Raw genomic sequence first — 26,927 nt, forward strand, 5'->3', positions numbered from 1 at the left:
CAAATTCAAATACACAAACACAAATTCAGTACACAAATTCAAATACACAAACACAAATTCAATTACACAAACGCAAATTCAAATACACAAACACAAATTCAATTACACAAACGCAAATTCAAATACTCAAACACAAGTTCAAATACACAAACACAAATTCAATTACACAAACGCAAATTCAAATACACAAACACAAATTCAATTACACAAACGCAAATTCAAATACACAAACAGAAATTCAAATACACAAACACAAATTCAATTACACAAACGCAAATTCAAATACACAAACACAAATTCAATTACACAAACGCAAATTCAAATACACAAACACAAATTCAATTACACAAACGCAAATTCAAATACTCAAACACAAGTTCAAATACACAAACACAAATTCAAAAAAACAAGCGCAAAATTTAATATGCAAAATTCATATCCGGTTAATTTGCCAGCCAAATGTGTTCTGAATTTACAAAGTTGCCGAAGTGCAGAATATTGTCATATTCTTATATTTTCGTTTTATTTCGAGAAAATAAGATAAATACAGAACATTCGTGAGGTATTTATTACATTTAGTGTTCATGTATATGTTCGTATTATCTTTCCCGGCTGTTGTTAATGTGAACTTGAACACCATGTTTTGTACAGTATGCAGAGTTCACTAAATACAAGGGGAAATTTTTGTGCTAACTGTGGGACGGATCTTCGAAAGTCTGACGAACGAAGACCTTGAGGAACAGTGATCCATCAACATCAGCTGGGCCTTCTAATGATCCTCGTGCCACCAAACTTTTGACTTTTAAAGAGTATTTGGCAGATATTTCATTTGCCACTGTTGAGACAAGGAAGCGTCAAGATCGTTTTGTCTCCACAAAAAAGAAGAGAAAGAATAAGACCGTCAAGGTTTGTGATTATTACTACCTCTGCAAATAGGTCATGTCAATAATTATTTGAAGGATGGGTGATGGTAGTGAATAATTATATTCAATGCTTGTTATTATGTAGATATTAGTTATGTAATTCCCACCTATTTAAGCTGAAATATAAAATGCTGCTATACGAAATTTGTTTTTTTTTGCAGTCATTCGAATCAACACAATAATACTTTTGTTGCATGCTATAAAAAATCAGGCTTAGGTCTTCATGGAGAAGGATGGAATAGTATTTTCCATTAAAATGTCCAATTATTTTTTCATTCTTCATCAACCATTTTGTGATGCCAGGTCATGAACACCTAGTAACTGGATATTTTTTCCACCCCAGATAAACATTGGAATTATTAAGATGGATGGGAATCATTTGAAAAGTAAGCGAGGCTCACTTCTTCCTATTGATGTAAAAAAATGCCATTCTCATGTTGTCATAAAAACTGCTGGGGTGGAGAAGCAACTGGCTCACAATAAGCAACTCCATAATGAAAGTTCCGAATGGGTTTTGTTATACCCTGAAATGGAGTTTTATATTTACCAAGCACAACAGAAACATTTTCTGTAGAAAAGTACAAAGAGTCCCTTGGCAGGCCATGCAGTAGTGTCAATTTGTATGTTTGCAAGACTTTGGATTATGAAAGTGAGGAGGTTTTCTATTAATTATTAAAACACTTTGTTAATGTATGGCAATTTATTAATGTTGATTAACACCTAATTATGAGCATTTAATAATCAAAGTAATTCTGTAAGGTCAAGTATATAATAATTTTTGCATTATTTGCTTAATTTTATGAAACTATCATGATACAAATAAAATTAAACACTTACTTTATAAGGAGCTAATATTAAATATTACACATTAATACTGTAAAAGACAACATTCATTCAGATGTTATACTTGAGAATTCCAATATGAGTGCATAAGGAAATCAGCAAAAGTGTGTTATGCAACAATCTTTATTTAAATAAGTTAGATATTTGATAAAAATACAAATATTTGTTTTGTAGTTGCTAATGAAATAGTTGATGATGTTGTGGAAGAGCAATTAGATTTAGAAGAAATCAGACTAACAAAGACTCAAAATGAATCATTGTGCACAGAACCACAGCTTGGAGAAGAATCACATTCCACAACTTTGGTTGGACTGTCATCTATTGATAATGCAACTTTAACACCACATGCACTAGAGAACCTCCAAAATTGTGATGCTTTTGAGATGAATACTTTCCAAGGTTTGTGAGTACTATATAGTCTACTTGTTCTTGTCTGTCTTTTTACGAAAAAGATGTTCTAGTTACATAGTATAGAAGAAAAATATCGACTAATTTGATGTTCAATTAATATTTCATGAAATGATGAGTGGGTATTGTGATGATGGTGCAAAATACCATTCGGAATTCATTCAAAAAAAGTGGATGAATGGAATTTGAAAATAGAACAGTCAGAAATGTTGTGGCTTTTCACCCATCTTTACAATATTAAGTGTTCTACATTGCAAGTGAAAGTTCTGAAGGGGCTACTTTTGTCCCAGAAAGTATGGCAAATGAGGTTATGGAGCGAGAAGTGTTGCTTATTCATCGTTGTAATGTGAAAGCTGACTTGCTGCACTATTTTGAAAAAGATGACATTTTAAAGAAGTGTGTGGATGTCAAGATGATAGATTCTAGAGGTTTTGAGGAAAAGGGCGAAGGAGTCGGCGTTGTCAGGGATGCATTTTCTCTGTTTTGGAATGAAATATATAATAGTTTCATGTTAGGCGAGAATGAACGAGCCCCAGAGAAGTGGCAAGCGATAGCTAGAATTCTTGTGAAAGGTTACACTGAAGAACGCTATTTTCGACTCAAAATTTCTCGTGTTTTCTTGTGCTCCTGTCTTTTTGGCGAAGATTTTGTGTCAGAAGATATGTACCTGAGTTCCTTTATGAAGTATATTTCGACCACTGAGTCTAGTGTGGTTGAAAATGTACTTTCTCATTCTCTTGCAGTTGATGATGAAGATGTACAGGATTTTTTAACAGCGTTTGAGTGCAAAAAATCTAGCGTTTATACAGCGTTTGCCGTATAGCTTTTCCCCCTCGGTGTTTTGCCGTATAGCTTTTTCCCCTCGGTGTTTTGCCGTATAGCTTTTTCCCTTGGTGTTTTGACGTATAGTTTTTTCCCTCGCTGTTTTGACGTATATATATTTCTCCCTTGGTGTTTTGCCGTATATATGTTTTCCCCCCGGTGTTTTGTCGTATAGCTTTTTCCCTCGGTGTTTTGCCGTTTAGCTTTTTCCCTTGGTGTTTTGCCGTATGTATCTTTTCCCCCCGGTGTTTTGTCGTATAGCTTTTTCCCTCGGTGTTTTGCCGTATAGCTTTTTCCCTCGGTGTTTTGACGTATAGCTTTTTCCCTCGGTGTTTTGCCGTATAGCTTTTTCCCTTGGTGTTTTGACGTATAGTTTTCCCTCGGTGTTTTGCCGTATAGTTTTTCCCTTGGTGTTTTGCCGTATAGTTTTTTCCCTCGGTGTTTTGCCGTATAGTTTTTTCCCTTGGTGTTTTGACGTATAGCTTTTTCCTTCGGTGTTTTGCCGTATAGCTTTTTCCCTTGGTGTTTTGACGTATAGTTTTTTCCCTCGGTGTTTTGCCGTATAGTTTTTTCCCTCGGTGTTTTGACGTATAGCTTTTTCCCTCGGTGTTTTGCCGTTATAGCTTTCCCTCGGTGTTTTGCCGTATAGCTTTTTCCTCGGTGTTTTGCCGTATAGCTTTTTCCCTCGGTGTTTTGCCGTATAGTTTTCCCTCGGTGTTTTGCCGTATAGCTTTTTCCCTCGGTGTTTTGCCGTATAGCTTTTTCCCTCGGTGTTTTGCCTTATAGCTTTTTCCCTTGGTGTTTTGACGTATAGTTTTTTCCCTCGGTGTTTTGACGTATATATGTTTTTCCCTCGGTGTTTAGCTGCCGGAGGCATTATGTATTCCAGGTCGAAAATCACGCAAATATTTGTGTTTTTAACAATCATATAAAAATTTGCACAAAAGCTGCTTTTTTATCCGTCTCGCTATCATCCCGAAGGTCTGCTGTTTTTATATCACCTAAACTCTTCGATATTTCAGGTATTTTTCTTCCGTACGTATTTACAAGCTTATAATGAAACGAATGAAATCACGTTAGACGAGATTGAAAAAGTTATTGACGAATCTGACAGGTAAATTTTATAACAATCGTCCTCTTATATTAATACAGCGCAAGATAAATTTTTAAAATTCTTTTTTAGGTTTCTATGGGTACGTATGTCTTGACTGATTCAGTGACGTAGTTCTCCTTTATTTAAGGTTCCGTTAAGTCAGTTTAGAGTTTACTGACACGATTTAGGTCAGTTTTAGGTATACATAGGGCTTATCAAGTTGTATTTGATGCAATTAATACATAATTTTTTAAAGCAATTCTCTTTTTTATTACATCGCCTGTTCAAGTACTCTTTTAGCAATTGTACGCAAGTGCTTACATATTGGTGTCGGTTTTGTCTTTCTGCGAATAAATGTTTAATTTTACGTATGTTTTAAAAAATTCTGAAATAACATCATTCAGCTTTGTTTTCCTTTTTTTCTATAGATTGTCTCTTCTTTCCCATTTCGTTTGGGCGATGTTTTCAATTCTTCAAAGTTATAAATCCTCGATCAATTTTGGTTATCTCGTAAGTAGATGAACAGTTAAATAGTGCTGTTTACCGTTCGATTTACATCACGTTACTGAATTTGTCTTTTTCCTTGTTGTATTGTCGTACCGTGGTATTGTATCCTAAACACCATTTGCTAGTTTTAAAATACCATATCGTATAAGGAACATTCTACATCGAACAATCTTAGAAATGTGCACCACCACTTCATCAACTTTTTGCATATAGTGTGCGTTTTTTCTTTACAAACATTTGTGTAAATGCATGGTCTTTTGCACTAAGTTCTTTCCATGTGGATTTGTTTTGAACAGATGTTAGTCAGCAATAATGTGTTATGCGTATGTATCAAACTTGTACACAATGAGCGCTATCATTGTGAACAAACGTAAAAGCAACGTAACACTTTGCGAAGATTTCTTATAAGTTTATAAGAAGGATTTTGTGTTTAAATTTTATAGAATCAAATCTCTATAAAGTAAATCCCATCCGCAGTAGTAACCATGCAACCGATCTTGAGTGCGTTTTATTAATCTGTAATATAAGGTATTAAGAAGCGTCAGAAAATATATGGAGAAATACTTACGTGCAAACCGCCACCTATATAGGAAATGTTGCGCAAATACTACATTTACTGCATGATGACAAATTTCAGTACCTTTCATAAAACCAAATTGTTTATGACGATTTTTAAAATTGTTTGTTGGGCTCTCATATTTATATTGAGAATCCTCTTCCCGCCTGGCACTTCATTGGCAACAATACATTTAACAAAAATATATGTATGCTAATACTTCAAACTAGAAATAGGTTATGGTCACAGATTTGGATACGACATTTTAGTGCGCACAATTCTGAGAGTACTGCAGTAGCCTGCCCTTCCAAGTAAAAAGTAGGTAGAAATACTAACTCACTTTAACTTTTTCAAATGTAGTCCCTGCCTCATCAGCTGCCTTTTGTATTGTTTCATGTTTCTCCTTTGCCGTTGTATTCATTCCCTGATCGTAATAAGACTTCAAGATAGCTTTTTGCAAGTCAATTAATACTTCATACTGTATTCCAGTTGCCGCCATGTTCATATAGTACAGTGTGTCGTGTGCATGTCGTGTGTTGATGATATATAGATTGGTGCATATATAAATCAAATATGGCGTCAATGAGAACGCTTAGAGGATCTCCTACATCGCATACATGCGACGTTCTCAATTTGAGAAGTTTTGCTTCAGACGATTAAGAACATGCGACACGGGTAATGATTTGAATTTTTTTCAAAACCGGCTTTTAATGACAAACTGCTATTTGTAAATAGACGTCTTACCTACAGATATGTAGAAGTATTTGCAGGTAGTTGACCAATCAAAAGCGACATTGCTTACATAGTGAATAATGATGTAAGATAATTGCATGAAATGCATAATACACCAAGATTGCGTGGAACGTGGCGAAAAGATAGAATTAGCTATTTACAGAGCAACATCTCATTAAAGAATTGAGTGAAAAGACGTAACATTAGAATCACATAATTACCTAAATCAGCTCTAATTTTTAGGGAAAATATTATTTCACCACAGCATTTTTAACAATTTTTCAACGCTTTTTTAAATGATAATGATTATAAAGGTTCTTTTAAAAGCTAAAATGTTTTTATTATATGTTGAAAGTTTTGTTAGAAATAATGATCAAATTTATAACATCGCAGTCTTTGGAAATTCTTTATGGTTTTGTTTTCATCTCAGTGAACTTTAAGGATTTAGTACTTTTCCACTGTTGCCAATTCAAACCTTTGTAATTGTTTTGGTTGCCACTATAATAGTGTCCATTCAGATTAGAAATATGACAACTTTTATACCACCAAGCACCTTTGTAGCTAGTGGCACAGTTTCCACTACTTTTATCATTATCTGAATCTTTTGTGGTAAATGCCATACCTTTATGATAAGATAATGAATCTCCAGCAGTTCCTAAGAAAATTAAGAGTTCTCATAAAATCGTATTTAATGTTGCTATACAATTCTCCTTTTGAACTTGCAGAAATTCCCCCAACTAGGTTTTATGCTGTTAGTGCAAGATTTTTAGAGTTTTTTTGTGGTCGTTTTTATTGTGGGGGAAGGGGTGGTGGTATAGGAATTGTCAATCAGTTTTTTCCTCATTTTGTATAGTAAGGAAGGAGGACTGATGTAAATGTAAAAATATGTTATATAGTACCAAGTTTTCATTTGGTATATTCAGGTGCATGCGGGAGATGTAACGACAATCTCATGAATATTGTTACCGTTTGAAGGTAAAATTTGTTAAGCAGCTGCTTGACTTCGATCTCACTCTTATTCCCCAGAACATTATTTTTTGCATCCAGCCTGACTAATGACTGGTATTTAATTTTTATTTCAATAGTAGTGCAAAATTTTTTATTTACTTCATGATATACCTGTAGTGTTGTCCGAGACTTAATTTTATATTTATGTTTTTCATTCTTCTATGTGTAAATTTATCCACGTAAACTTGAATGAATTTCAGTAACGTTTTAGGTTCTTGTCACGAGTTCATGAAAAAACTTTGCCATTTTGTGATGCATATATATTTAAGGCCTGAATTTTCAATCATATACTACAGGCTTGCCTTTTATATTAAATGTTTCAGTGTTCATTTCACAAGGGTGTGAATTCTTTTATGTACAAAATAATTTAGTTGTATTTTATTCCACGATGTTTAGGCGCATGCTCATTACCTGTTAACAAAGCTTCAATTGAATTTTCATTTAATCTTAATGATAGAGTATCCACAATCCATGAATGATGTCTTATTGTAAGTCAAAAATTGTTTTCGTAGGGTGCAACTTAATGATTCACACCACAAAATGATTTTTTATGGTTCAATGTATTTTGTTGTAAGTTTGTAAGATCAAATTGATTATATTTTTTAAGATCTAACAAGACTTCCGCTCAAAGTCAACCGTTGAAGTGTCTATGTTTTTCCCAAAATTGCAGACCTGTCTACGCAAACTGGAATCACTCGAATCATTCCGACGTATAATGCTTATATCAAAATATTGCTTAGAAATTTGTGCATAAAATGTTTATATTTACTAATTGACTCACCAGAATGTGCACCAAGACTCAACTGATATTTATGTGTTTCATTCTTTACAGCAAAAAAATCATATTCAGCATATGCTTTGTTTCCTGACCAGTCTCCCAGGTCAACACGAAGTTTATTTCTCTTGGCTGATGTTAGTCGGTATATTTTATCCAATCCAAGCCACAATTCAGAAGCAAGATTACCAAATCCTTGTGTATAGTTTTTCCAATCTCGATAAAAGTCTACACTTCCATCTTGACGACGTTGAAACACGGTCCAACCTCCACCAGCAGACGTCATATCACAGAAGACACTGAATGTGCCCTGGCCATCTGGATCAATTTGATAAACTCCGTTCTTTGTTTCACCTTTTTTGTAAAGATCTGCACAGTCTTTTTCCTGAAAAGAAGTTTTATTAAAAAAGCTATTGCATTGTACGTCTTATGGGTTTTGTGACTCACTAAACCTATAAGCAAATTGTTACACAACTTTCCTGCGCATACATCCATTGTGCTAAATAACTTTTTTGTACATTTTATAATTAAATGTAAACACAAATTAGCAATAAAATTGACTCAAAATCATTAAAATTGCATTCATATCCTTGAAATCAAGAGAATTTCAGTAACTTAAAAGATCAATTTATTTTATAGGGATTCTGTGACCTTTGGCGTGTTTAATTTATTGTAGAAAACAAATATATCTTCTGATACTGTCAGTTATCATTCGGCTGTCTAACGTACATAATGCAGAGCATGTTTAAATAGGAAGGTTGCTAATAAAGCCTTGTTATAATGAAAGATGCATTCAACGTCTCTTACCGTAAACTTTCATTAAAAGAACACAAAACCTGTTTAAAATGGTCAAATTGAGTAGAAACAAAATCATTTTTGAACATTTTTGAATTTTACACTTTATATTAGAAATTCACCATTGCACAGTTTCCATGCATTAATCAGTTAATATTATTATTAAACATTATTTAGGATGCTACAGGCTTGGTAAAGTTCGTTAATGAACTACCGTTCCGACTTAAGGACAACATGTTTTATTAGATTAAAGACCAAATTTTTATTTAGGTAATGTTATCATATTTTTAATATAAATGATTGACAATTAAGAAGAAAAATTGAATGATATTAACTGATTCTAAACATCAACTGATGTTTTTATTGATGAAGACTTAGCGAGCATTTCAGTGATCATTAATATATATCTCTTGATAAAGGAATAACACAAATCTTTTCATGTGCAAGATTCTTCAACACTCCCTACTGTCTTCGCTAAAATAGAAATTTATTTTTTGTTCAACTGACAAGCGAAACTCCATTTCATTTTCCAATATAAATGTAAAAAGTACATAATTTTCCACCATCTATGTATTCAAAATGCCGTTGGTATTTTATTTTGCATTATACTAAAAATTCAAGAAAGGATGATATTTATCATGCGTTGGTTTAATCCAATATGCTTTAATCAATGCAGTACTAAAGAAGACCAAAAATAAAAATATGCCTGCAGGATATTATGAGGGTTTGCAAGAAGATAATTTTGAAAACGAACACTTGATGAGGCAAACAAAAAAAATGAGCAAAATTGTCTTTTTAAAAGAACTTTAAGTCAGATTTAAAATAGTTTTGCACTACACTTACCTAGAGAAAATTAGCGTGCATTATCAATTATTTAAAATTAACTCAAAATGCCCACTTAAGATACATTTTCCAATAAACTATCTAATTTCTTTATTTTTACCGTCGTTAATTGAGTTTGATAAAAAGTCCATTTTCCTTCTGTGGCAAGTTTCGTTAAATTGCTGTTTATTGTCATGTTAGTAATTTGGCAGTTTATCTCATGTTCTTTTGCATTAAATAAGAAATTGAAGCCAACACATAGCTTCTGTTGATGACATTTCTTTAAACATTCAATGTGATTGAGAACAGCATGAGTTGAAATGATATCTTTTGGTGAAAGAGTCTCACCTTTAAAATAAAGGACAAAACAGAATACATTACAATGGTGAAAATTATGCACTATGATAACAAAGTCCATTTTCTAGTCAGTATATACAAAATAAAATTAAAATTTACAAAATTCAATAAGACAGGAAGCAAACGAAAGTTCCCAATTGTCTTCGTTTTTCAAAAGTAACCAATCATCATTTATGTTCAAACGTAAACGCAAAAATTTCTGTACGTGTATTACGTAGACGGGATGATACAATGGTAGCTAAGATATTGCCCTAAATTTCCCAAATTGCATTTTGCGTTTGAATCGTCATCAGTAGATTTTTTAGTAATTTTCATGACAACAATCATATAAACATGAAAAGGAACTTATTTTGTTCATAACATGCAATCCACACCGCAAAATTATTAACACTTTTTTTGCGTTAGTTTATAAATGAGATATGAATATGTTTTTAATGTCTAGCGTCTTAAGTTTTAGAATTTAAAAAACACGGACATCTCATGTAAATTGAATGCAATATTTTTTCATATTGTATCATGTTAGCGAGCTTTGATTGGCGCAGAAAAATTTTTAGTGATCCATTACTTTCCCATAATGTCTATCTATTACACGTATAATTTTAGCTACAAATGTAAACAAATTTTGTTAGCCAAATATCAAAATTTGCACCAAACGTAAAACTCGAACAGGGCTTGAAGCTTCAGGGAGTGTATGAGAGAGGCTAGGTGAGACAACTCCCCAATCTTTACAATCTTTGGTTTAGTCGGGAAAGTTTCAGGAATTTGTTGGGAAAATTTTCATAATTTCACTGTTCCACAATTTCAAAAAGTACAACAGGCAGGGTTTTGTACTTGTGTACATAAAATCTGATTACAAACTATTAAAAATTTTAAGATAAAGCACTACAAATTCTTTGGCAAATGCATGACGTGTCAACATGTTATGTGTAAACTACGTTTAGTTTTACTGAGGGAAGCAGCTGTTTTGTAAGCTCAACAAAAGCAGCCAATGGTGTCAATTTATCGTTAGCTTGCAACATTAAATTCTTCGATCGTATGTTTGTATAGTTGCATTCACATTATTGTGCATACTAATTTGTCCGCGTTTTTATCCGTGTATAATTTACTTTATCTTAAGTCAAATTTACAGTTCGCAACATTAAATTCTTTGATCGTATGTTTCTATAGTTGCATTCACATTCTTGTGCATGTTTATTACACCGTGTGGTTATCAGTGTATAATATATTTTATCCTAAGTCCAATTTACATGACATAAAGAAACCTGAGTTCAACCAAGATTCAAATTCACACGTGCTACTTTTCTGCGTATGCTGCCACCAAAGCCCATGTTTAACCTTGGTATGACTCAATCCAAATTAGAAGTGGAATGAATTAAACCCAGTCCAAACCTGTGTTAATAGTGTTCACACGCAAAAAAAGGCATACACGCATTCATTTGAACCTGGGTTGAGCCCAGATTAGCTAATGTCGTGTGAATTAGGCTTAAGTTCGTATCAACGTATAGTTAGCAGTTCTTACTTGTAATGATTGATGAATTAATGTATGCATTGTTAGATGTAAAAATTCAATATCAACCTTAGACGGGAGATAGATTCCGTAACACAAACATAAAGATGAGAAATTAAGAATATTGTACGTTTTTCACCTGCAGTTAACAAAAAAAACTCTTGGGCTGCACTACATAAAGACGCTTTCTATAAATAAACTTAAATGAGCGCAAACTTTTAGGCGCATAGTTTTATAGTATTTCCAATTAATTTTCTCAGCAAAAGTGTAAAGTTATGCTTAAAACTGCATGATTTTGATTTAGCGTCAGTGATGGTAGATAAAAATTTCGGATTGGTAAAAAAGCAAGTAGTTACTAATTTAATGAACGTTTTGGTGATAAACTCCTGCGCACTCTTGCGTATTGGCCTTAAAAACATGGCCGTTGTTGCCCTTTACTTTTTCGTAAGCAATATGCAACATCGTTTCTTATGCCCCTTCACACTCTGTTTCCTTGGTGTGCTGTTTATAAACGTGTTACAAAGCATTCAGAAAGCATTTATTGCACTTAATTGTTCAATTTTATAATTTTTGTTCTTTAACGAGTATATAGCTATATATTTTTTATAGTGATTAGTCCGAAATCGTAGTAAGCTCACAAAAGAACTTCTAAAAATTCAGTTGAATTAGCATTCATCATGATTTTAAGTTTTTATAAACAATGCATGATGTCATGACTCATTATTGTGACAAGAAATGTGAAGTGTAACGCCGTATAACTTTATTTTACAAGGTAAGTTTACAATTAATAAGCTATACAACTATATATCTGTCCGATCAATTACCAAACTTTATACACAAGTTTCAGCATTGAACGAATATACGAAAATGAGTCGAAGAAATTAAAGACACAAGAGAAGTAAGTTTTATTATCTAGATGTGATGACACAATTAAAAAAAATTATTTTACTGGCAAATCAAACTAAAGACCAACAAAGCTAGGTAGAAAGCTCTGTTTTAAGTCATATAATAAGCCAACCAACCTTGTCTGCTTGTTTATTACCGTTAAATATTAGATTTTAGTCTTTGAGTAGATAACCTCGCCGTACGGGCTCTGTATATAGCTAAAAAGCCCTTGATCGGATTTATCTAGGTGAAGACCTCGAGCTTTGTTAAAGGTTCAACGAAAAATATGTTTCCCTCCCGTTAAGTTAATAAAACACAAGAATGGAATAATAAAGTTAAAATGTAAAAACTTCATTGCAATTAAGCAATGACAAATGGCCTGCAGGTACGCGTTTTAAAACATACGAGTTTTATATATCCTCAAATTCATATACGTTATTATTATCTTTGATATACTGTAACATACCGTTGTCTTTTGTCTTTATAAAAACACTTTGTGAACTTTGACAAGCATTATTTGATGCATTGCAGAAAGAAACTAAAAGAAAAACTACAGAAACGCACATCAACATCTTGTACAAAAGAAAGAATCACTTTATGTTTGAAAAACGTTTTTGACAACATTTATATAACCACCATCATGAAGAATAAATTATTTTTTGCACATGCAGCTGTGTTTAATATACCTAAATTACATAGAAAAGCACTTTTCCGGTATTTTGGGCATGTTTCAAGGCCATAAAAGCCGATTTTTGTTTAACTTCTAGAAGCTTGAAGAAATATTTTCTTACTTGATGATAATGGAAAAATTTGTTCATTGGTGAACAATATAGTAAAACATTGTTCACATTAATTACATCCTATGTGATACACAATACATTAAATTAAAACTCATATATAAATCATTAAGTACTCGAATATGTCATCTTTTCACACATGTCATAGTTAATAATTAATAAAAGTCCACCTGCTTTGCTAGCTAAAAACCTTTGCTAGCTAAAACCTTTGCTAGCTAAAAAAGTAGCTTCTACATACGTCCTGTTTTGTTTTGTGGTTTGAAATTTAATTTCCTAAAGTTCCATAATGAGTTCTTTAATTACGATATCTAGCTATAGTGTTTGCGTTATTGCCCGAGAAATATTTTTATTGTCAAGTGAATGCAAATTAAAGCTCTTGGGTACAATTATTGACGTGTCGTTTTTATTATTTATGTCACTATGCAATAACGATATGTACTCAGTTTATAAATAACGTCAGTCACTCAAACATAGAACGGTCAAGGGGACTGGGGAGAAACGGCAAGATCACATGGGGGAGAACTTTTTGGGAAACAAGTGTGTCTACAGGTGTCTACGGGTATTTACATGATTTTGTGATTATAATTGAGATGATACATTGTGACTGACTTTGCTAGAAAAGCTAACATGATACTGACGGTTTTCCCTTTTTAAAGTTGTCTTAGTCTTTTATTTTCTGGTATTTTGAAAATAAATTTAAAAAATACTTTTTGAAGACACGGGCGCTGATTGGCTGAATGCCCGAAAACCCCGTGTTTCAGAAACTCTATTACAGTCTCGTAAAAGTATCGCAGATTGCATGGTTTTTGCGGAAACTTTTAATGAGAAAATTTTTAAAAAAACATGTCAAAAAATTTGTGTTTTTCATATTGCTTTAATAGGCTATTTATGAATGAAATAAAAAACATATTTACTGGTTTCCATTGAGTTATAGTATTACGTACTTGTGAATGTTTTTCAGCAACTCAAAATTGCTCGGAAGCACTCGCCTGTCACAATTCGTGCAAGTTGCCACTCAGCTTCTTGTTTCTCTCAGACTTTCTCGCGTGTAGAAACACGGAAAATATTTTCTATTTCTTACATTATAAATGAATGCTTATTTTTATACGTAGCCACATACGCATGCATTAGGTTGTCCTTCTCTGTTTAAGATACTACAACTAGTAGTAGTCATAGTCTGACAATGATGTTAAAAAATTCATGCTCCGTTCTGGTTAATGTCGTAAATGTTAGCACATTCCAGTAAAAAGAACTGAGATCAAGAACTTGTTATGTTTATAAGAGCTGCCAAAATGTGGGTGGGTTGTTGTAGTAAAATAGTTGTGATGTGAATGATGTGATTTGAGAAAGATCAACAATAAAAGACAATTACTCAAGTTCAATTTGGACTTCCTCGAACTAATTTTGGGAACCGAACAAAGTTCACGACAATAGAGATTAAATATCAACGTCATGATAGAATATAAATGGCTTCTTATTTTTCTTGGGTTTTTTTTTACGAAGCATTTGGACTACGTAGCCATTACTTAAAAATTATGACAAACAAGAACATTATATTGAAGCAATTGTATAAGGTGTAGCTCCTTACTCATTTGGACACACAGTCAACCAACCACAGTCAATTAATATCTCAAAGTATTGTATTAATTAAATACGTGAGAGAGCTGTCAAAAACCAGCCAATTTGAACCCACAATGCTTTGCAACCCGTTGCTTATCATTCTCTAAGAAAATTTTGAATTATTTGTTTCATCAAAACTTTTCAACTTTTCTTATTTTAACGTTTCTAAATTTGTTTAGCTTTTCAAACTTTTTTAATATTTGTTATTTTTTGATTCAGAGGATACGATATTGGTAATCATTTCAGTGAATGGATATTAGATTATAATCATCCACATTATACCGTTTTTACTGCAGAAGTCACAAAATATGCTTCTTATGCTTAAAAGGTAATTCACTAATAGAAGTAATAGTTTAAAAAACGGTAAAAACAATTTTATGGTTAAAAATAACACGCAAACTATACTTCATATGAAAAGGATGATCTGCTGTTTATAATGTAGTTGTATATTATCACCGTATAGTTTTTTCCCTTTTTTTTCCGTATAGATTTTCCCTCAGTGTTTTGCCGTATTGCTTTTTATCTCAGTGTTTTGCCGTAGGTATTATGTATTCCAGGTCGAAAATCACGCAAATATTTGTGTTTTCAACAATCATATAAAAATTTGCACAAAAGCTGTTTTGTTATCGTCCTCGACATTGTCCCAAAGGTTTGCTGTTTTTATAACACCTAAACTCTTCGATATTTCAGGTATTTTTTGTCCATACGTATCAACAAGCTTATAATGAAACGAATGAAATCACGTTAGACGACATTGAAAAAGTTATTGACGAAGCTGACAGGTAAATTTTATAACAATCGTCCTCTTATATTAATATACCGTACACATAGGTTTATATGAGTACGTATGTCTTGACTGATTCAGTGACGTAGTTCTCGTTTATTTAAGGTTCAGTTAAGTCAGTTTTAGAGTTTACTGACATCATTTAGGTCAGTTTTAGGTATACCTAGGGCTTGTCAAGTTATAACTGATGCAATTAATACATAAATTTTGAAGGCAATTCTCTTTTATCACATCGCCTATTCGTGTACTTACTTAGCCATTGTACGCAAGTGCTTACATATTGGTGTCGGTTTTTTCTTTCTGCGAATAAATGTTTTAATTTTACTTATGTTTTAAAAATATTCCTGAAACATCATTCAGCTTTGTTTTCCTTTTCTTCTATAGATTGTCTCTTCTTTCTCATTTCTTTCGGGCAATGTTTTCAATACTTCAAAGTTATAAATCCTCGATCGTTGTTGGTTATCTCGTAAGTAGATGAAAAGTTCAACAGTGTTGTTTACCGTTAGATTTATATCACGTGACTGAATTTGGCTTTTTTCCTTGTTGTATTGTCGTACCGTGGTATTATATCCTAAACACCATTTGCTATTTTTAAAATACCATATCTTATAAGGAACACTCGAAAAATGTTAGAAATGTGCACCACCACTTCATCAACTTTTTGCATATAGTGTGCGTTATTTTTTCACAAACATTCGTGTAAATGCATCGTCTTTTGCATTAAGTTCATTCCATGTGGATTTGTTTAGAACGAAGGTTAGTCAGCAATAATGTCTTATCTTGAGTGTGTTTTATTAATCTGTCATATAAGGTATTAAAAAGCATCAGAAAATATCTGGAGAAATACTTACGTGCAAACCTCCACCTATATAGGAAATGTTACACAAATACTACATTTACTGCATGATGGTAGTTTAAACAGTTCTTAAAAAGAACTGTGAGTTACAAGCATTCTATCACACATGCCCATTATTATTTAAAATAAAAGATGTTTTGCAAAAAACATTTTGTTTCTTCTATAAAACCACTATAATCGAAACAAATGAATTTAAAATAAATTTTTTAATTTTTCTTTTTACATGTATTGATGTTTAAGTTCTAAATTCTCCTTAATCGATTTAATTGATTCAACTCAGATCATTAAACTAAAAATACATGGAACGCTACCTTAAGAAAATAATTGAGCCAAAACTTACACCAGATACGCGTGTGTAGTGTTTCGAGATTTTCCCGCGGAGTGAAAACTGATTGACTGCACACGCGTGTCTGGATGTTCCGAGGAGAAACGTGGAGACAAGTTGCCTCATGATAATGGTAAAATCCATTGTGATGTTTAGGGTAAATTTTGACGTCGTCACAAGTTGTTGATAATCGCAAAATTCGATTTTTTAGTAATAAGAGAGAGAAGTATTCATATGTAGCATGTATGTAAATTATCTCCATCAACACAATTGTTAGTTTGCATCTTTATTCAAAGTCTTCTTGAATAACGGGTTTTTTTTAGAATTTACCAATTACGAACAGTAATGCGCTAAGGTGTGTATATAGCGGTTTAACTCTGTCTAAACAACAAGCAGTTAGACACACTGTGTTGTCTCTAGGTTATGTTTAACCATTCTCTTTGGCGAGAACAGTATTATTGCATGACAAACCAGATAATAATATAAATAGTCGCATGACATGCATGATAAATCCAAGGTGGCGTTGGAACGAGGCAAAAAACATCAAATTTTTTTGCAATTACTTTCACCACCAACGTCAACGAAATGAAAGAAAAGGCGTCCCTGCAAAACTATATCCTTAAATCTACCATCATTTGGGGAAGAAAAAATCTATTATTTCACCACTGCATTTTTCAACAATTTTTTCCACGCTCTTTTAAAAGAATGATGATTGTAATGTTTCTATTAAGAGTTATTATCATATGTCAATATTATGCAAAGTTTCATAAGATGTATTCATTAAAGTTAAGAAAACACAATCTTTGAAAATTTATTATGGTTTCATTTTCATCTGTAAAAATTTTAATGAGTAATTGTATTTCCAAAGATACCAAACCACACCACTCCAACTGTTGTATGCTCTACTATAGTAGTGCCCATTCAGGTTGGAACTAAGACATCTATTATACCACCAAGCACCTTTGTAGCTAGTGGCACAGTTTCCACTACTTTTATCATTATCTGAATCTTTTGTGGTAAATGCCATACCTTTATGATGAGATAATGAATCTCCAGCAGTTCCTAAGAAAATTAAGAGTTCTCATAAAATCGTATTTAATGTTGCTATACAATTCTCCTTTTGAACTTGCAGAAATTCCCCCAACTAGGGTTTTATGCTGTTAGTGCAAGATTTTTAGTGTTTTTTTGTGGTCGTTTTTCTGTGGGGGAAGGGGGGGGGGGTGGTATAGGAATTGTCAATCAGTTTTTTCCTCATTTTGTATAGTAAGGAAGGAGGACTGATGTAAATGTAAAAATATGTTATACAGTACCAAGTTTTCATTTGATATATTCAGGTACATGCCGGAGATGTAACGACAATCTCATGAATATTGTTACCGTTTGAAGGTAAAATTTGTAAAGCAGCTGCTTGACTTCGATCTCACTCTTATTCCCCAGAACATTAATTTTACATCCAGCCTGACTAATGACTGGTATTTAATTTCTTTTTCAATAGTAGTGCAAAATTTTTTATTTACTTCATGATATACCAGTAGTGTTTTCCGAGACATAATTTTATATTTAAGTTTTTCATTCTTCTCTGTGTAAATTTATCCACGTAAACTTGAATGAATTTCAGTAACGTTTTAGGTTCTTGTCACGATTTCATGAAAAAACTTTGCCATTTTGTGATGCATATATATTTAAGGTCTGAATTTTCAATCATATACTACAGGCTTGCCTTTTATATTAAATGTTTCAGTGTTCATTTCACAAGGGTGTGAATTCTTTTATGTACAAAATAATTTAGTTGTATTTTATTCCACGATGTTTGAGCGCATGCTTATTACCTGTTAACAAAGCTACAATTGAATTTTTATTTAATCTTAATGTTACAGTATCCACAATCCATGAATGATCTCTTATTGTAAGTCAAAAATTGTTTTCGTAGGGTGCAACCTAATCATTCACACAACAAATGATTTTTTATGGTTGTTCAATGTATTTTGTTGTACGTTTGTAAGATGAAATTTATTATATTTTTTAAGATCTAACAAGACTTCAGCTCAAAGTCAACCGTTAAAATATATATGTTTTTCACAAAGTTGCAGACTAGTCTGCGCAAACTAGAATCACTCGAATCATTTTAACGTATAATGCTTATATCAAAATGTTGTTTAGAAATTTGTCCATCAAATGTTTATATTTACTTATTGACTCACCAGAATATGAACCAAGGCTTAACTGGTATTTATGTGTTTCATTCTTTACAGCAAAATAATCATATTTAGCATATGCTTTGTTTCCTGACCAGTCTCCAAGGTCGACACGAAGTTTATATCTTCTTGAAGATGTTAAACGGTATATTTTATCCAATCCAAGCCAGAACTCAGAACTAAGATTACCAAATCCTTGTCTATAGTCTTTCCATTCTCGATAGAAGTTAACACTTCCATCTTGACGTCTTTGAAACACAGTCCAACCTCCACCAGACGTCTTCATATCACAGAAAACATCGAAACAACCCTGGCCATCTGGATCAATTTGATACACTCCGCTCTTTTTTTTACCTTTTCTGTAAAGATCTGCACAGTCTTTTCCTTCAGCTAAATGATAAAGAGGGAATTCAAATTCGAACCCTTCTATTCTTACAGAGCTTATAAGTTATATACGTATGACAATATACAGTTATATTCTTTCCCTTGTCTTCTTAAAATAATTTTTACCTTTTATTTGGTTTTTCATGAGATTTTTATTATTCTTGAAAAGCTCTTTAAATTGTTTTTCAAGATTTTTTAGCTCCGTTTGGGCAGTTGTTATTTGTGCTTCAAGTATTTTCATTTGTAATGATAGCTTAATCATTTTAATTTCAAACTTCTTGATTTGTTTTTGTAATTTTAAAAGCTTACCCATTTGTTCATATGTGTGGTTAATTTTGGATTGAAGCTCTATCGTAAATGCTTCAAGGTCTTTGTTTTGTGTGCTAAGTTTTTTGTGATATGCTTGAAGTGCAGCTATTTGTGCTTTTATAGATGCAATTTGTGTCTTCAATGTTACATTTCTATGTTCAGATTTCAAAGTGCGTTTCATGTCGAAGCTTATTGATGAGAAATCCTTTTTTGAATGATCTCTTACATTGTTTGCTCTCGCTCTATACAGAAATAGAAACAAAGTAATACAAATTAAAATGAAATCATCTTTTATACGACATATATTACTAATATGTAATATTTCACCGCCTTTAAAACATAAAATATGTTTATTACAAACATTTACATTCAGTTAATTTAAAACAAGTTTAAAACTTACTCTTGTATCAGAGCACCAATGCAGCCAAATACCAACAATGCACAAGTGAAGTTCGCCATCATGTAAAATATCTAAATCCAAAGCAAAAACTTTGCGTGCAAACAAGATAGGGGAAGCTTTATTTATGTGTTTTGAAAAATGTAAAATTCTTAACAACTTGATGACGATAACATGTTTTTCCTGCTAAGTATCTTTGATTAATTAACTTGTTTCAGCAAATCTTGAAGTGTTACGAATAATTTATTCTTAAATTGTGATAGCCACTTCATTTTTGACTATAAGCATAAAGTAAACTGAACTTTTGCAGCAGATTGAATTTATATTCACTAGAGAACTATTTTTTTACAAAACGTTTTGACAATTTCTCGCCAACATTACAGGATAACTTCGAATAGATTTTATTTGGAAAATGCAGAACACCAGAACATCTCTTTATGATTCATAAAATATGCGAAGAGCAAAAGTTAAAACCTTCAAGGCTCTAAATAAAAATCATACAAATTTTTTGTCACGTAATATTGACCAAAAATGCTGTTAAACTAGGAAATACTTGATTAAGAGTAATTTTTAGTAGATGTAAAGTCTTAAAGTAATAATATAGCTGGTTTGTTATGCTCAAATTCAATAAAAAGCGTTTTTTGAATTACAATTCGACCTGCTACTGAATTTTAATATTATGGACTGTTTTATTGGGGTCTGCCTTTCATTATCCAAGTGTGTACACTTATGTATGTATGTATTCTTCACAAATTTACTCGTTTTTGTAAACAGATAATGAATATCGTGCATTTAGAAACTCAAAAACAAAAAGATCAGAAAAGTTCTTTGTTGTTATGCATTTCTCAACGTAAGTGCAGAATTCTATACCGTCCAACGAAATTGTGCATAGTCGCTAATAATAAAATGTTATCGTCATGGAGATAAGAGCAAGAGGGTTTTATAGCATTTGCTAGAACTTTCTAATGTGCTTATGAATCAACATTAAAGAAGAGCTGAAAATCAAAACAGAATGGAAAATGTACCAAAAGCATTTCCTCAATCAAGATAACTGTTCTTTTGGCGATCAGCCTGTGATTTATAAAAGGTACAATAATACCTTCACATCATTAACTATTTATTATAAGTCAAGTGTTAACTTTCTGGTATGTTAAATAATAAAGCAGGTATATTAAGTTTTGAGAAAACATTTTTGTTGATATATCACCGCCTTTTTCACGAGGGTGTCTTCAAACGGCGTCAAAGTTTGCAATTATATTTTAATGCCAAAGTCCATTATGAAAAGTGAAGAGGCAGCTAAAGCCATATATCTTCATATCGGATGGAAAAATCAATCAAATAAAAATTAAACAATGTACAAAGAATTAATTATTTTGGTTATCTTTAAAAAAACAAAAATCAATTTATCGCATTTTTGAAGGCTTTTCTGTAGCATTTTTGTTTAAGCATGTATGTTTTTAACTTTCATTAACATATCTATAACTTTATACTAACGACAACTTCCTTTAGCGCCATTCATACCTGAATATTCAATTTTCTAAATCAAAGGTGTATAAACTCAATTAAAAAAACAACAATTTTATAGACTTTATTATTTCAATCACCTCATTTTAGATTTTTTCTTGCTTCTGTTCTTCATATATATTTGTTGTACAGATTGCCTGCCCATTACTGGACGTTAGTATTGTAAAGAAATTGCTGCTTCTGCGTATTTCATTTCTCCATGAAAACACAGCTCAATTAGCAATCGCATTGGCATTACATATAAACTGATAAAAAGAATCAAAGAGGATTGCTTGTAACTACACTGGTATAATTGCTTTTGGCTATTATGAATCAAGTATTCTCAACTTACAAAAGTATTTTACATAAACGTTTTGCTCTTGTATACAGATAATACAACTCTTATACATATATTTTGAATGGCCGTAGTATATAAACAAAAGAGGAGTAAAGCTAACATATAAGCTACGAACACATCTCCAGAAAAATATTGATATTGAACTTATTGATACACACGTTGTTGTCATGGAGACAACAACAGAGTTTCGTGAATAAAATTTTGTACATCGATCTGTCAGGCATTTATTATTTTTAAGAATTACGAAATACGTTAATGTGTTAACTTAATAAGAAATGCAGAAATAAAATTTAAACGAAAAAACGTGTTGGAAAGATATTTGTACAACTAGTCTGTTCCACAGAAATTACTGGTTTGATATTTAGTATAAAGAATGCGTAATAAGTTAAGTGTTTGCCTTCTGATAGATTCAGAAATAAAACAGGTATGTCAAATAACGCCTGGAGAAGAATATTCGAAAGATACACCAAATATTTCATACGTAGGGTTACAAGTTGTGTTAAGTTGTGTTACTAAAATAGAGTAAGAAAAAACAGAGAGGCTGAAACATTTTATCTTCTTAAAAATAAAAAATACTGAAATGAAAAAAGGTTGAGTGTAAATGATGCAAAGTACTTTGACGCCATTGGAGAACGGTCAGAACATTAAAAATATTTTATTGCAAATTAACGCTCATTTATCTTGTTTCTTTCGTAATTCTTTCGAAGCACATATCTCTGAACCAGCATCAACATAAACTATTAACCTTGTTCATTCTTGAAGATCTTTCTGAACGCTACTTGCTCGCACTTAAATCTGTAATTGTTTGTTCAAAGAGTGCAATTGAAAAATTCCAGCATAACAACAGCATTAATAGAGTCTTTCTATATAATATCTTTACACTTATACATTAATAATATAATGCTGAATTATTTTTTAGATAATGAAATTTTCAGACTATATCACGAATTATTATTGGTTTATGTCAATGATTTAGAACCCAATCCTCTACATGTCTAACTACTGTGTCACTCCATCTTGAAAGTTGGCAAAAAGCAAATCTCAAAATGAAAAATAATCTAATGTTCAGATTTCATTGAATTCGCTTACGGAGTCAAATACCACAACGGAACTGTTTTCATTACAAGAGAAGCCACACTAAAACTAATAAGCAATCAAAATTTGTAAGTAAAGACAATCTACCTGTCCACTGTTCAGTCTACAATGCGTCTTTCTGTCTCTCAGCTTTTTAGCGTTCGACAATCAACATATCTAAAAAGCAAACTCTAATTTTTTCAAATTATTTAATCATAAATTTGCACGCATATGTTTGTGTAATAACTTATAGACCTAAGACCTTGGAATTATTCGATGTGTTCATTGTTTTGACTCAAGAGAGATACTGACTCAGTAGCCATTTTAGAAGAAAACAAGGCATGTCGTTTGTGTCATGTATTCAGTCAAAAAATAAACAACACGTGGGCATTAAGCACACAACTTAAAATATTTTGAATCAAGTAGAGAAATTGGCGTCCATTTGACGTCAATGCAATGTTGAAATAAATTTCCTTACAATTATCAAACACACAATTATCAAGCAAATATTTTGCAGCACCTAAATGAATCTTGTAAACCTGTATACATATACAATCCACCACGAATTCCTGAGAAATCAATGCCTTGGCATATGTCAAATAAAGCTTGCATTTTGTTGTCTTTAAACGTCTCAATACGAATCAATATAGCAGCACAATAACCAAGGAAAAATATTTGCCTCTTTCGAAGTATAAATTGAAAATGGAGTAGTTAAGACTTGTTAGAATTTATGTATGGATTGAATTTGATTATTTTAGAATATATAATCATAAAGCATTACAAATCAAGTCACTTGGCTTTGGTTCACAAAATCCAACACTTTCTTCACTTAAAGTATTTATGTTCTATATGGAATTTATTAAAAGCTTAACTTAAATTGTCTAATGCTCTGTATAAGCTGTAGTTTTCAATATTGTGAAAAACATGTGGCACAAATACAAAGAGCCAAGCAAAGAGAAGTTTGTCAAACATGTTTGGATAAGACTGTAAGGTTCTATTTCTTCAATGAGTTAAAAAGCATTAAGTAATGACCAAAAACTAAATCGCGTAAAGACAGAAAAGCTGTTTACATTACATTAATTTATGTATGGATTTATGTACACAAAATTTATTTAAGGAGCATTGCAGAAACTACAGAAAATACCTGCTTGTAATTTTTAATTGTTTGTATGAGGGCCTTTTTACTCTTTTTAACAAAGTTTGCGAATCGGTTCCGTGGTGGTTAAATTTAAGAAAAGAAGTTTGATGTAATAATTCATGAAACCGTTGTACTTCTTCTAACAATGTCGGTAGGCATTTGCATGTTCCCCCTCATTTTCTCTAGGCTGATCTTGATTCCGTTTCTGATCAAGAGGTGTGGCCTGTGAAGGCTATATTCTCTAATCTAGGTTTGAGCTTGCCAGGGCTCAGCATAATTCTTTCTTTTCCCTCTTTCTTTCATTGATCACGATATTCATCAAACTTAAATCATGGTCTTCTCTGTCGCATTCCTTGTGCCATCAACACCATTTATAAAATACACACAATGAAACACGTGCGGCGATTGGTCTAGATCTTCATTTGAATTAGCCTGTGCAAATCACATCTGAGTTCAACCAACCAAATCAATCATAACAATCAATCAGTCAAAGAGAATTTGAAATCGATCATGAATACATTTTAGAGGAAAGATTAAAATGTTTTTCTATTTTACATTATTATTATTTTATAAACGAAATAAAAGATGTTTTTCGTGTTTGCACTGGCTTATGCAAACCTCAGAGACGTTTTTGAAAATTCGAGAGCAGAAGCAACTCTCGACCTTCGGTCTCAAGCTTGCACTGATCTGCTCTCGAGTTCTCTCAAAGGTCTTCTCGGTTTGCATAAACCTGTGCAAACACAGTAAACATCTTTTAATTCTTAGAGATAATACATAATAGATTAATATTATCTGATATGATGCTTTTCCGTTGCGACTATCTAAATCTTGGTTAAATTATTTTGAAAGATCTGGACTCTCAGGACTGAGAGACTAAATTCATGGTACCCAAAGCCATCCGCAGCGACTTTGGGAAGTGAAAATTATTATTAGCATGCAAGATTCTGTGTTTAAGTTGTAGTGCAAATATGACAGAGTTAACTGTGGAGAGAACTTTTCCATTAGAATATTCACCAAGATCTTATCAAGGACAGACATCTGAAAGCGCTCATTCTGGAGTAATTTGAATATTTGGCAAAAAAAGTGGATGTTCAGGTGCTAAATCACTCTTTGCCAAAGAAAATAAGACGTTAAAATCATCATTAAAAATTTACACCCTTGCAGTCACAAATCTGAAAATAATGTCATAGCTTACAGAAAATAAAGTATGTACTCATTGTCAGATCCAACATCATATATGGTAAATGAATTAATTACTAAACGATCTGAACTTCATGCGATTCAGTGTGGTTCATCAATACAAGGATTAGTCAAACTATAAAAACGAACACAAACGACATGCTACATTTCGTGTATGGAGAAATTTAAGTGTTCTCTTCGATGCTTCTACACAATTGATTACACCAACTTGCCACAAAGATTCTGTGCAGAAAATTAATATAGTCAACTGTGTCGATGAGAGCCAAAAAACGTATTTGTTTTAAAACTTGTGTGGAAATTCATTTTTATGGTTTTATGAATGGTTCACACTAGCCAACGTTGGTTGATGGGAAGCTACATAAGGATCATGCCTAGACCAAGTAAGAGTGCGTACATTGTAAATACCACTCTACGCATTTATGTGCTCATTACCCAAAATGCGTAAATAAAACGTCAAATGTGGTGATGTGTATTTAATTATTAACTTATATTCTCTACTGATACCTTTTGTAAGGGAATTGTATTTCAAATGGTATAAGTAGGCCTAAATTGAATAGATGAATATACAACCACCGACCTAACCATCCTCACTTCCAATGAACGTTATGCCTCTGCTTGAACCACAGCTATATACAGTGTTTAAAAAACTGGAGAACACTAATTGATACAAACATATTGAATTAGTTTGCTGCATAAATTTAACAGTATTCTATGAAATTAATATCAGTTTCATGCATTGACAAAGCCATTACTTCCCAAGGGAATGAAACAAAGGCCTGTCAATGCTGTTTAATTTATGCAGCAAAATAACTAATTTAATCAATATGTATGCATAAGCGTGTTCCGATGAACGATTTCGTTGTTTTTTAAGTACCCTGTATATGTCATTACAACCATTTCACACATAGAGAGAATACAAAGATGTAACCGAATCTAATGAATTGTCTCTTACTTCGATGTGTGTGTGCTTCGATGTAAGAGAATATATTTTCATTTTTGGCTAAGATGATTATCTATTGATGGACAGTTAACAGCAGTTAACTTAAGTGACTTTAAAGTAAATGGTTTGAACCCGGGAGTATCGTTACATGTTTGTAAATGTCAATCGTCCAGGTTGGTATAGTTCTGAGAAGGACTGTTTTTGTTGTTGTTGGCTGACGTTTCGACAACATTAGCGGTAGTCGTCTTCAGAGTCAAAATGTGACTTTAGTCGACTTCATGAGGGATGGTGATTATATTGTCGTAGGAAACACACTGGTAGGGTGCTTGAGACTTCATGCAAGGATGGTGATTGTTTTGTCGTAGGAAACACACTGGTAGGGTGCTTGAGACTTCATGCAAGGATGGTGATTATTTTGTCGTAGGAAACACACTGGTAGGGTGCTTGAGACTTCATGCAAGGATGGTGATTATTTTGTCGTAGGAAACACACTGGTAGGGTGCTTGAGACTTCATGCAAGGATGGTGATTATATTGTCGTAGGAAACACACTGGTAGGGTGCTTGAGACTTCATGCAAGGATGGTGATTATTTTGTCGTAGGAAACACACTGGTAGGGTGCTTGAGACTTCATGCAAGGATGGTGATTGTTTTGTCGTAGGAAACACACTGGTAGGGTGCTTGAGACTTCATGCAAGGATGGTGATTATTTTGTCGTAGGAAACACACTGGTAGGGTGCTTGAGACTTCATGCAAGGATGGTGATTGTTTTGTCGTAGGAAACACACTGGTAGGGTGCTTGAGACTTCATGCAAGGATGGTGATTGTTTTGTCGTAGGAAACACACTGGTAGGGTGCTTGAGACTTCATGCAAGGATGGTGATTATTTTGTCGTAGGAAACACACTGGTAGGGTGCTTGAGACTTCATGCAAGGATGGTGATTATATTGTCGTAGGAAACACACTGGTAGGGTGCTTGAGACTTCATGCAAGGATGGTGATTGTTTTGTCGTAG

General features: G+C 32.7%; 2 protein-coding genes and 1 long non-coding RNA gene across 3 annotated transcripts; 1 reads left to right on the forward strand and 2 right to left on the reverse strand.

Annotated features, from left to right (window-relative positions):
* The first annotated feature begins 459 nt into the window (after positions 1-459).
* On the forward strand, positions 460-1,310 carry LOC124455032. The gene is made up of 3 exons (XR_006951667.1): positions 460-562; positions 652-906; positions 1,267-1,310. It is a non-coding gene; the product is annotated as an uncharacterized LOC124455032 (long non-coding RNA).
* Positions 1,311-6,279: 4,969 nt separating this feature from the next.
* LOC124454805 (ryncolin-4-like) lies at positions 6,280-8,162 on the reverse strand. Its single transcript, XM_047005557.1, has 3 exons — positions 8,115-8,162; positions 7,674-8,052; positions 6,280-6,539 (listed from the first exon to the last, which is right to left on the reverse strand). Exons 1-3 carry the CDS (start codon positions 8,160-8,162, stop codon positions 6,292-6,294), a joined length of 675 nt encoding a protein of 224 aa, XP_046861513.1. The 3' UTR covers positions 6,280-6,291.
* Positions 8,163-17,049: 8,887 nt separating this feature from the next.
* LOC124455029 (fibrinogen-like protein A) lies at positions 17,050-19,528 on the reverse strand. Its single transcript, XM_047005779.1, has 3 exons — positions 19,121-19,528; positions 18,617-19,000; positions 17,050-17,477 (listed from the first exon to the last, which is right to left on the reverse strand). Exons 1-3 carry the CDS (start codon positions 19,482-19,484, stop codon positions 17,230-17,232), a joined length of 996 nt encoding a protein of 331 aa, XP_046861735.1. The 5' UTR covers positions 19,485-19,528; the 3' UTR covers positions 17,050-17,229.
* Positions 19,529-26,927: the final 7,399 nt, after the last annotated feature.

Source organism: Xenia sp. Carnegie-2017, unplaced genomic scaffold (assembly GCF_021976095.1).
Source record: "Xenia sp. Carnegie-2017 unplaced genomic scaffold, XeniaSp_v1 HiC_scaffold_3, whole genome shotgun sequence".
Classification (NCBI taxonomy): domain Eukaryota; kingdom Metazoa; phylum Cnidaria; class Anthozoa; order Malacalcyonacea; family Xeniidae; genus Xenia; species Xenia sp. Carnegie-2017.

Excerpts from the sequence above, each read along its gene's own strand:
- LOC124454805 (XM_047005557.1), bottom strand. The coding sequence starts at position 8,162 with ATGGATGTATGCGCAGGAAAGTTGTGTAACAATTTGCTTATAGGTTTA. Across the intron at positions 8,053-8,114 it reads ACAATTTGCTTATAGGTTTA|GAAAAAGACTGTGCAGATCT; the intron begins GTGAGTCACAAA and ends ACTTCTTTTCAG. Across the intron at positions 6,540-7,673 it reads GAGTCTTGGTGCACATTCTG|GAACTGCTGGAGATTCATTA; the intron begins GTGAGTCAATTA and ends TAATTTTCTTAG.
- LOC124455029 (XM_047005779.1), bottom strand. The coding sequence starts at position 19,484 with ATGAAACGCACTTTGAAATCTGAACATAGAAATGTAACATTGAAGACA. Across the intron at positions 19,001-19,120 it reads CATGAAAAACCAAATAAAAG|CTGAAGGAAAAGACTGTGCA; the intron begins GTAAAAATTATT and ends TTTATCATTTAG. Across the intron at positions 17,478-18,616 it reads AAGCCTTGGTTCATATTCTG|GAACTGCTGGAGATTCATTA; the intron begins GTGAGTCAATAA and ends TAATTTTCTTAG.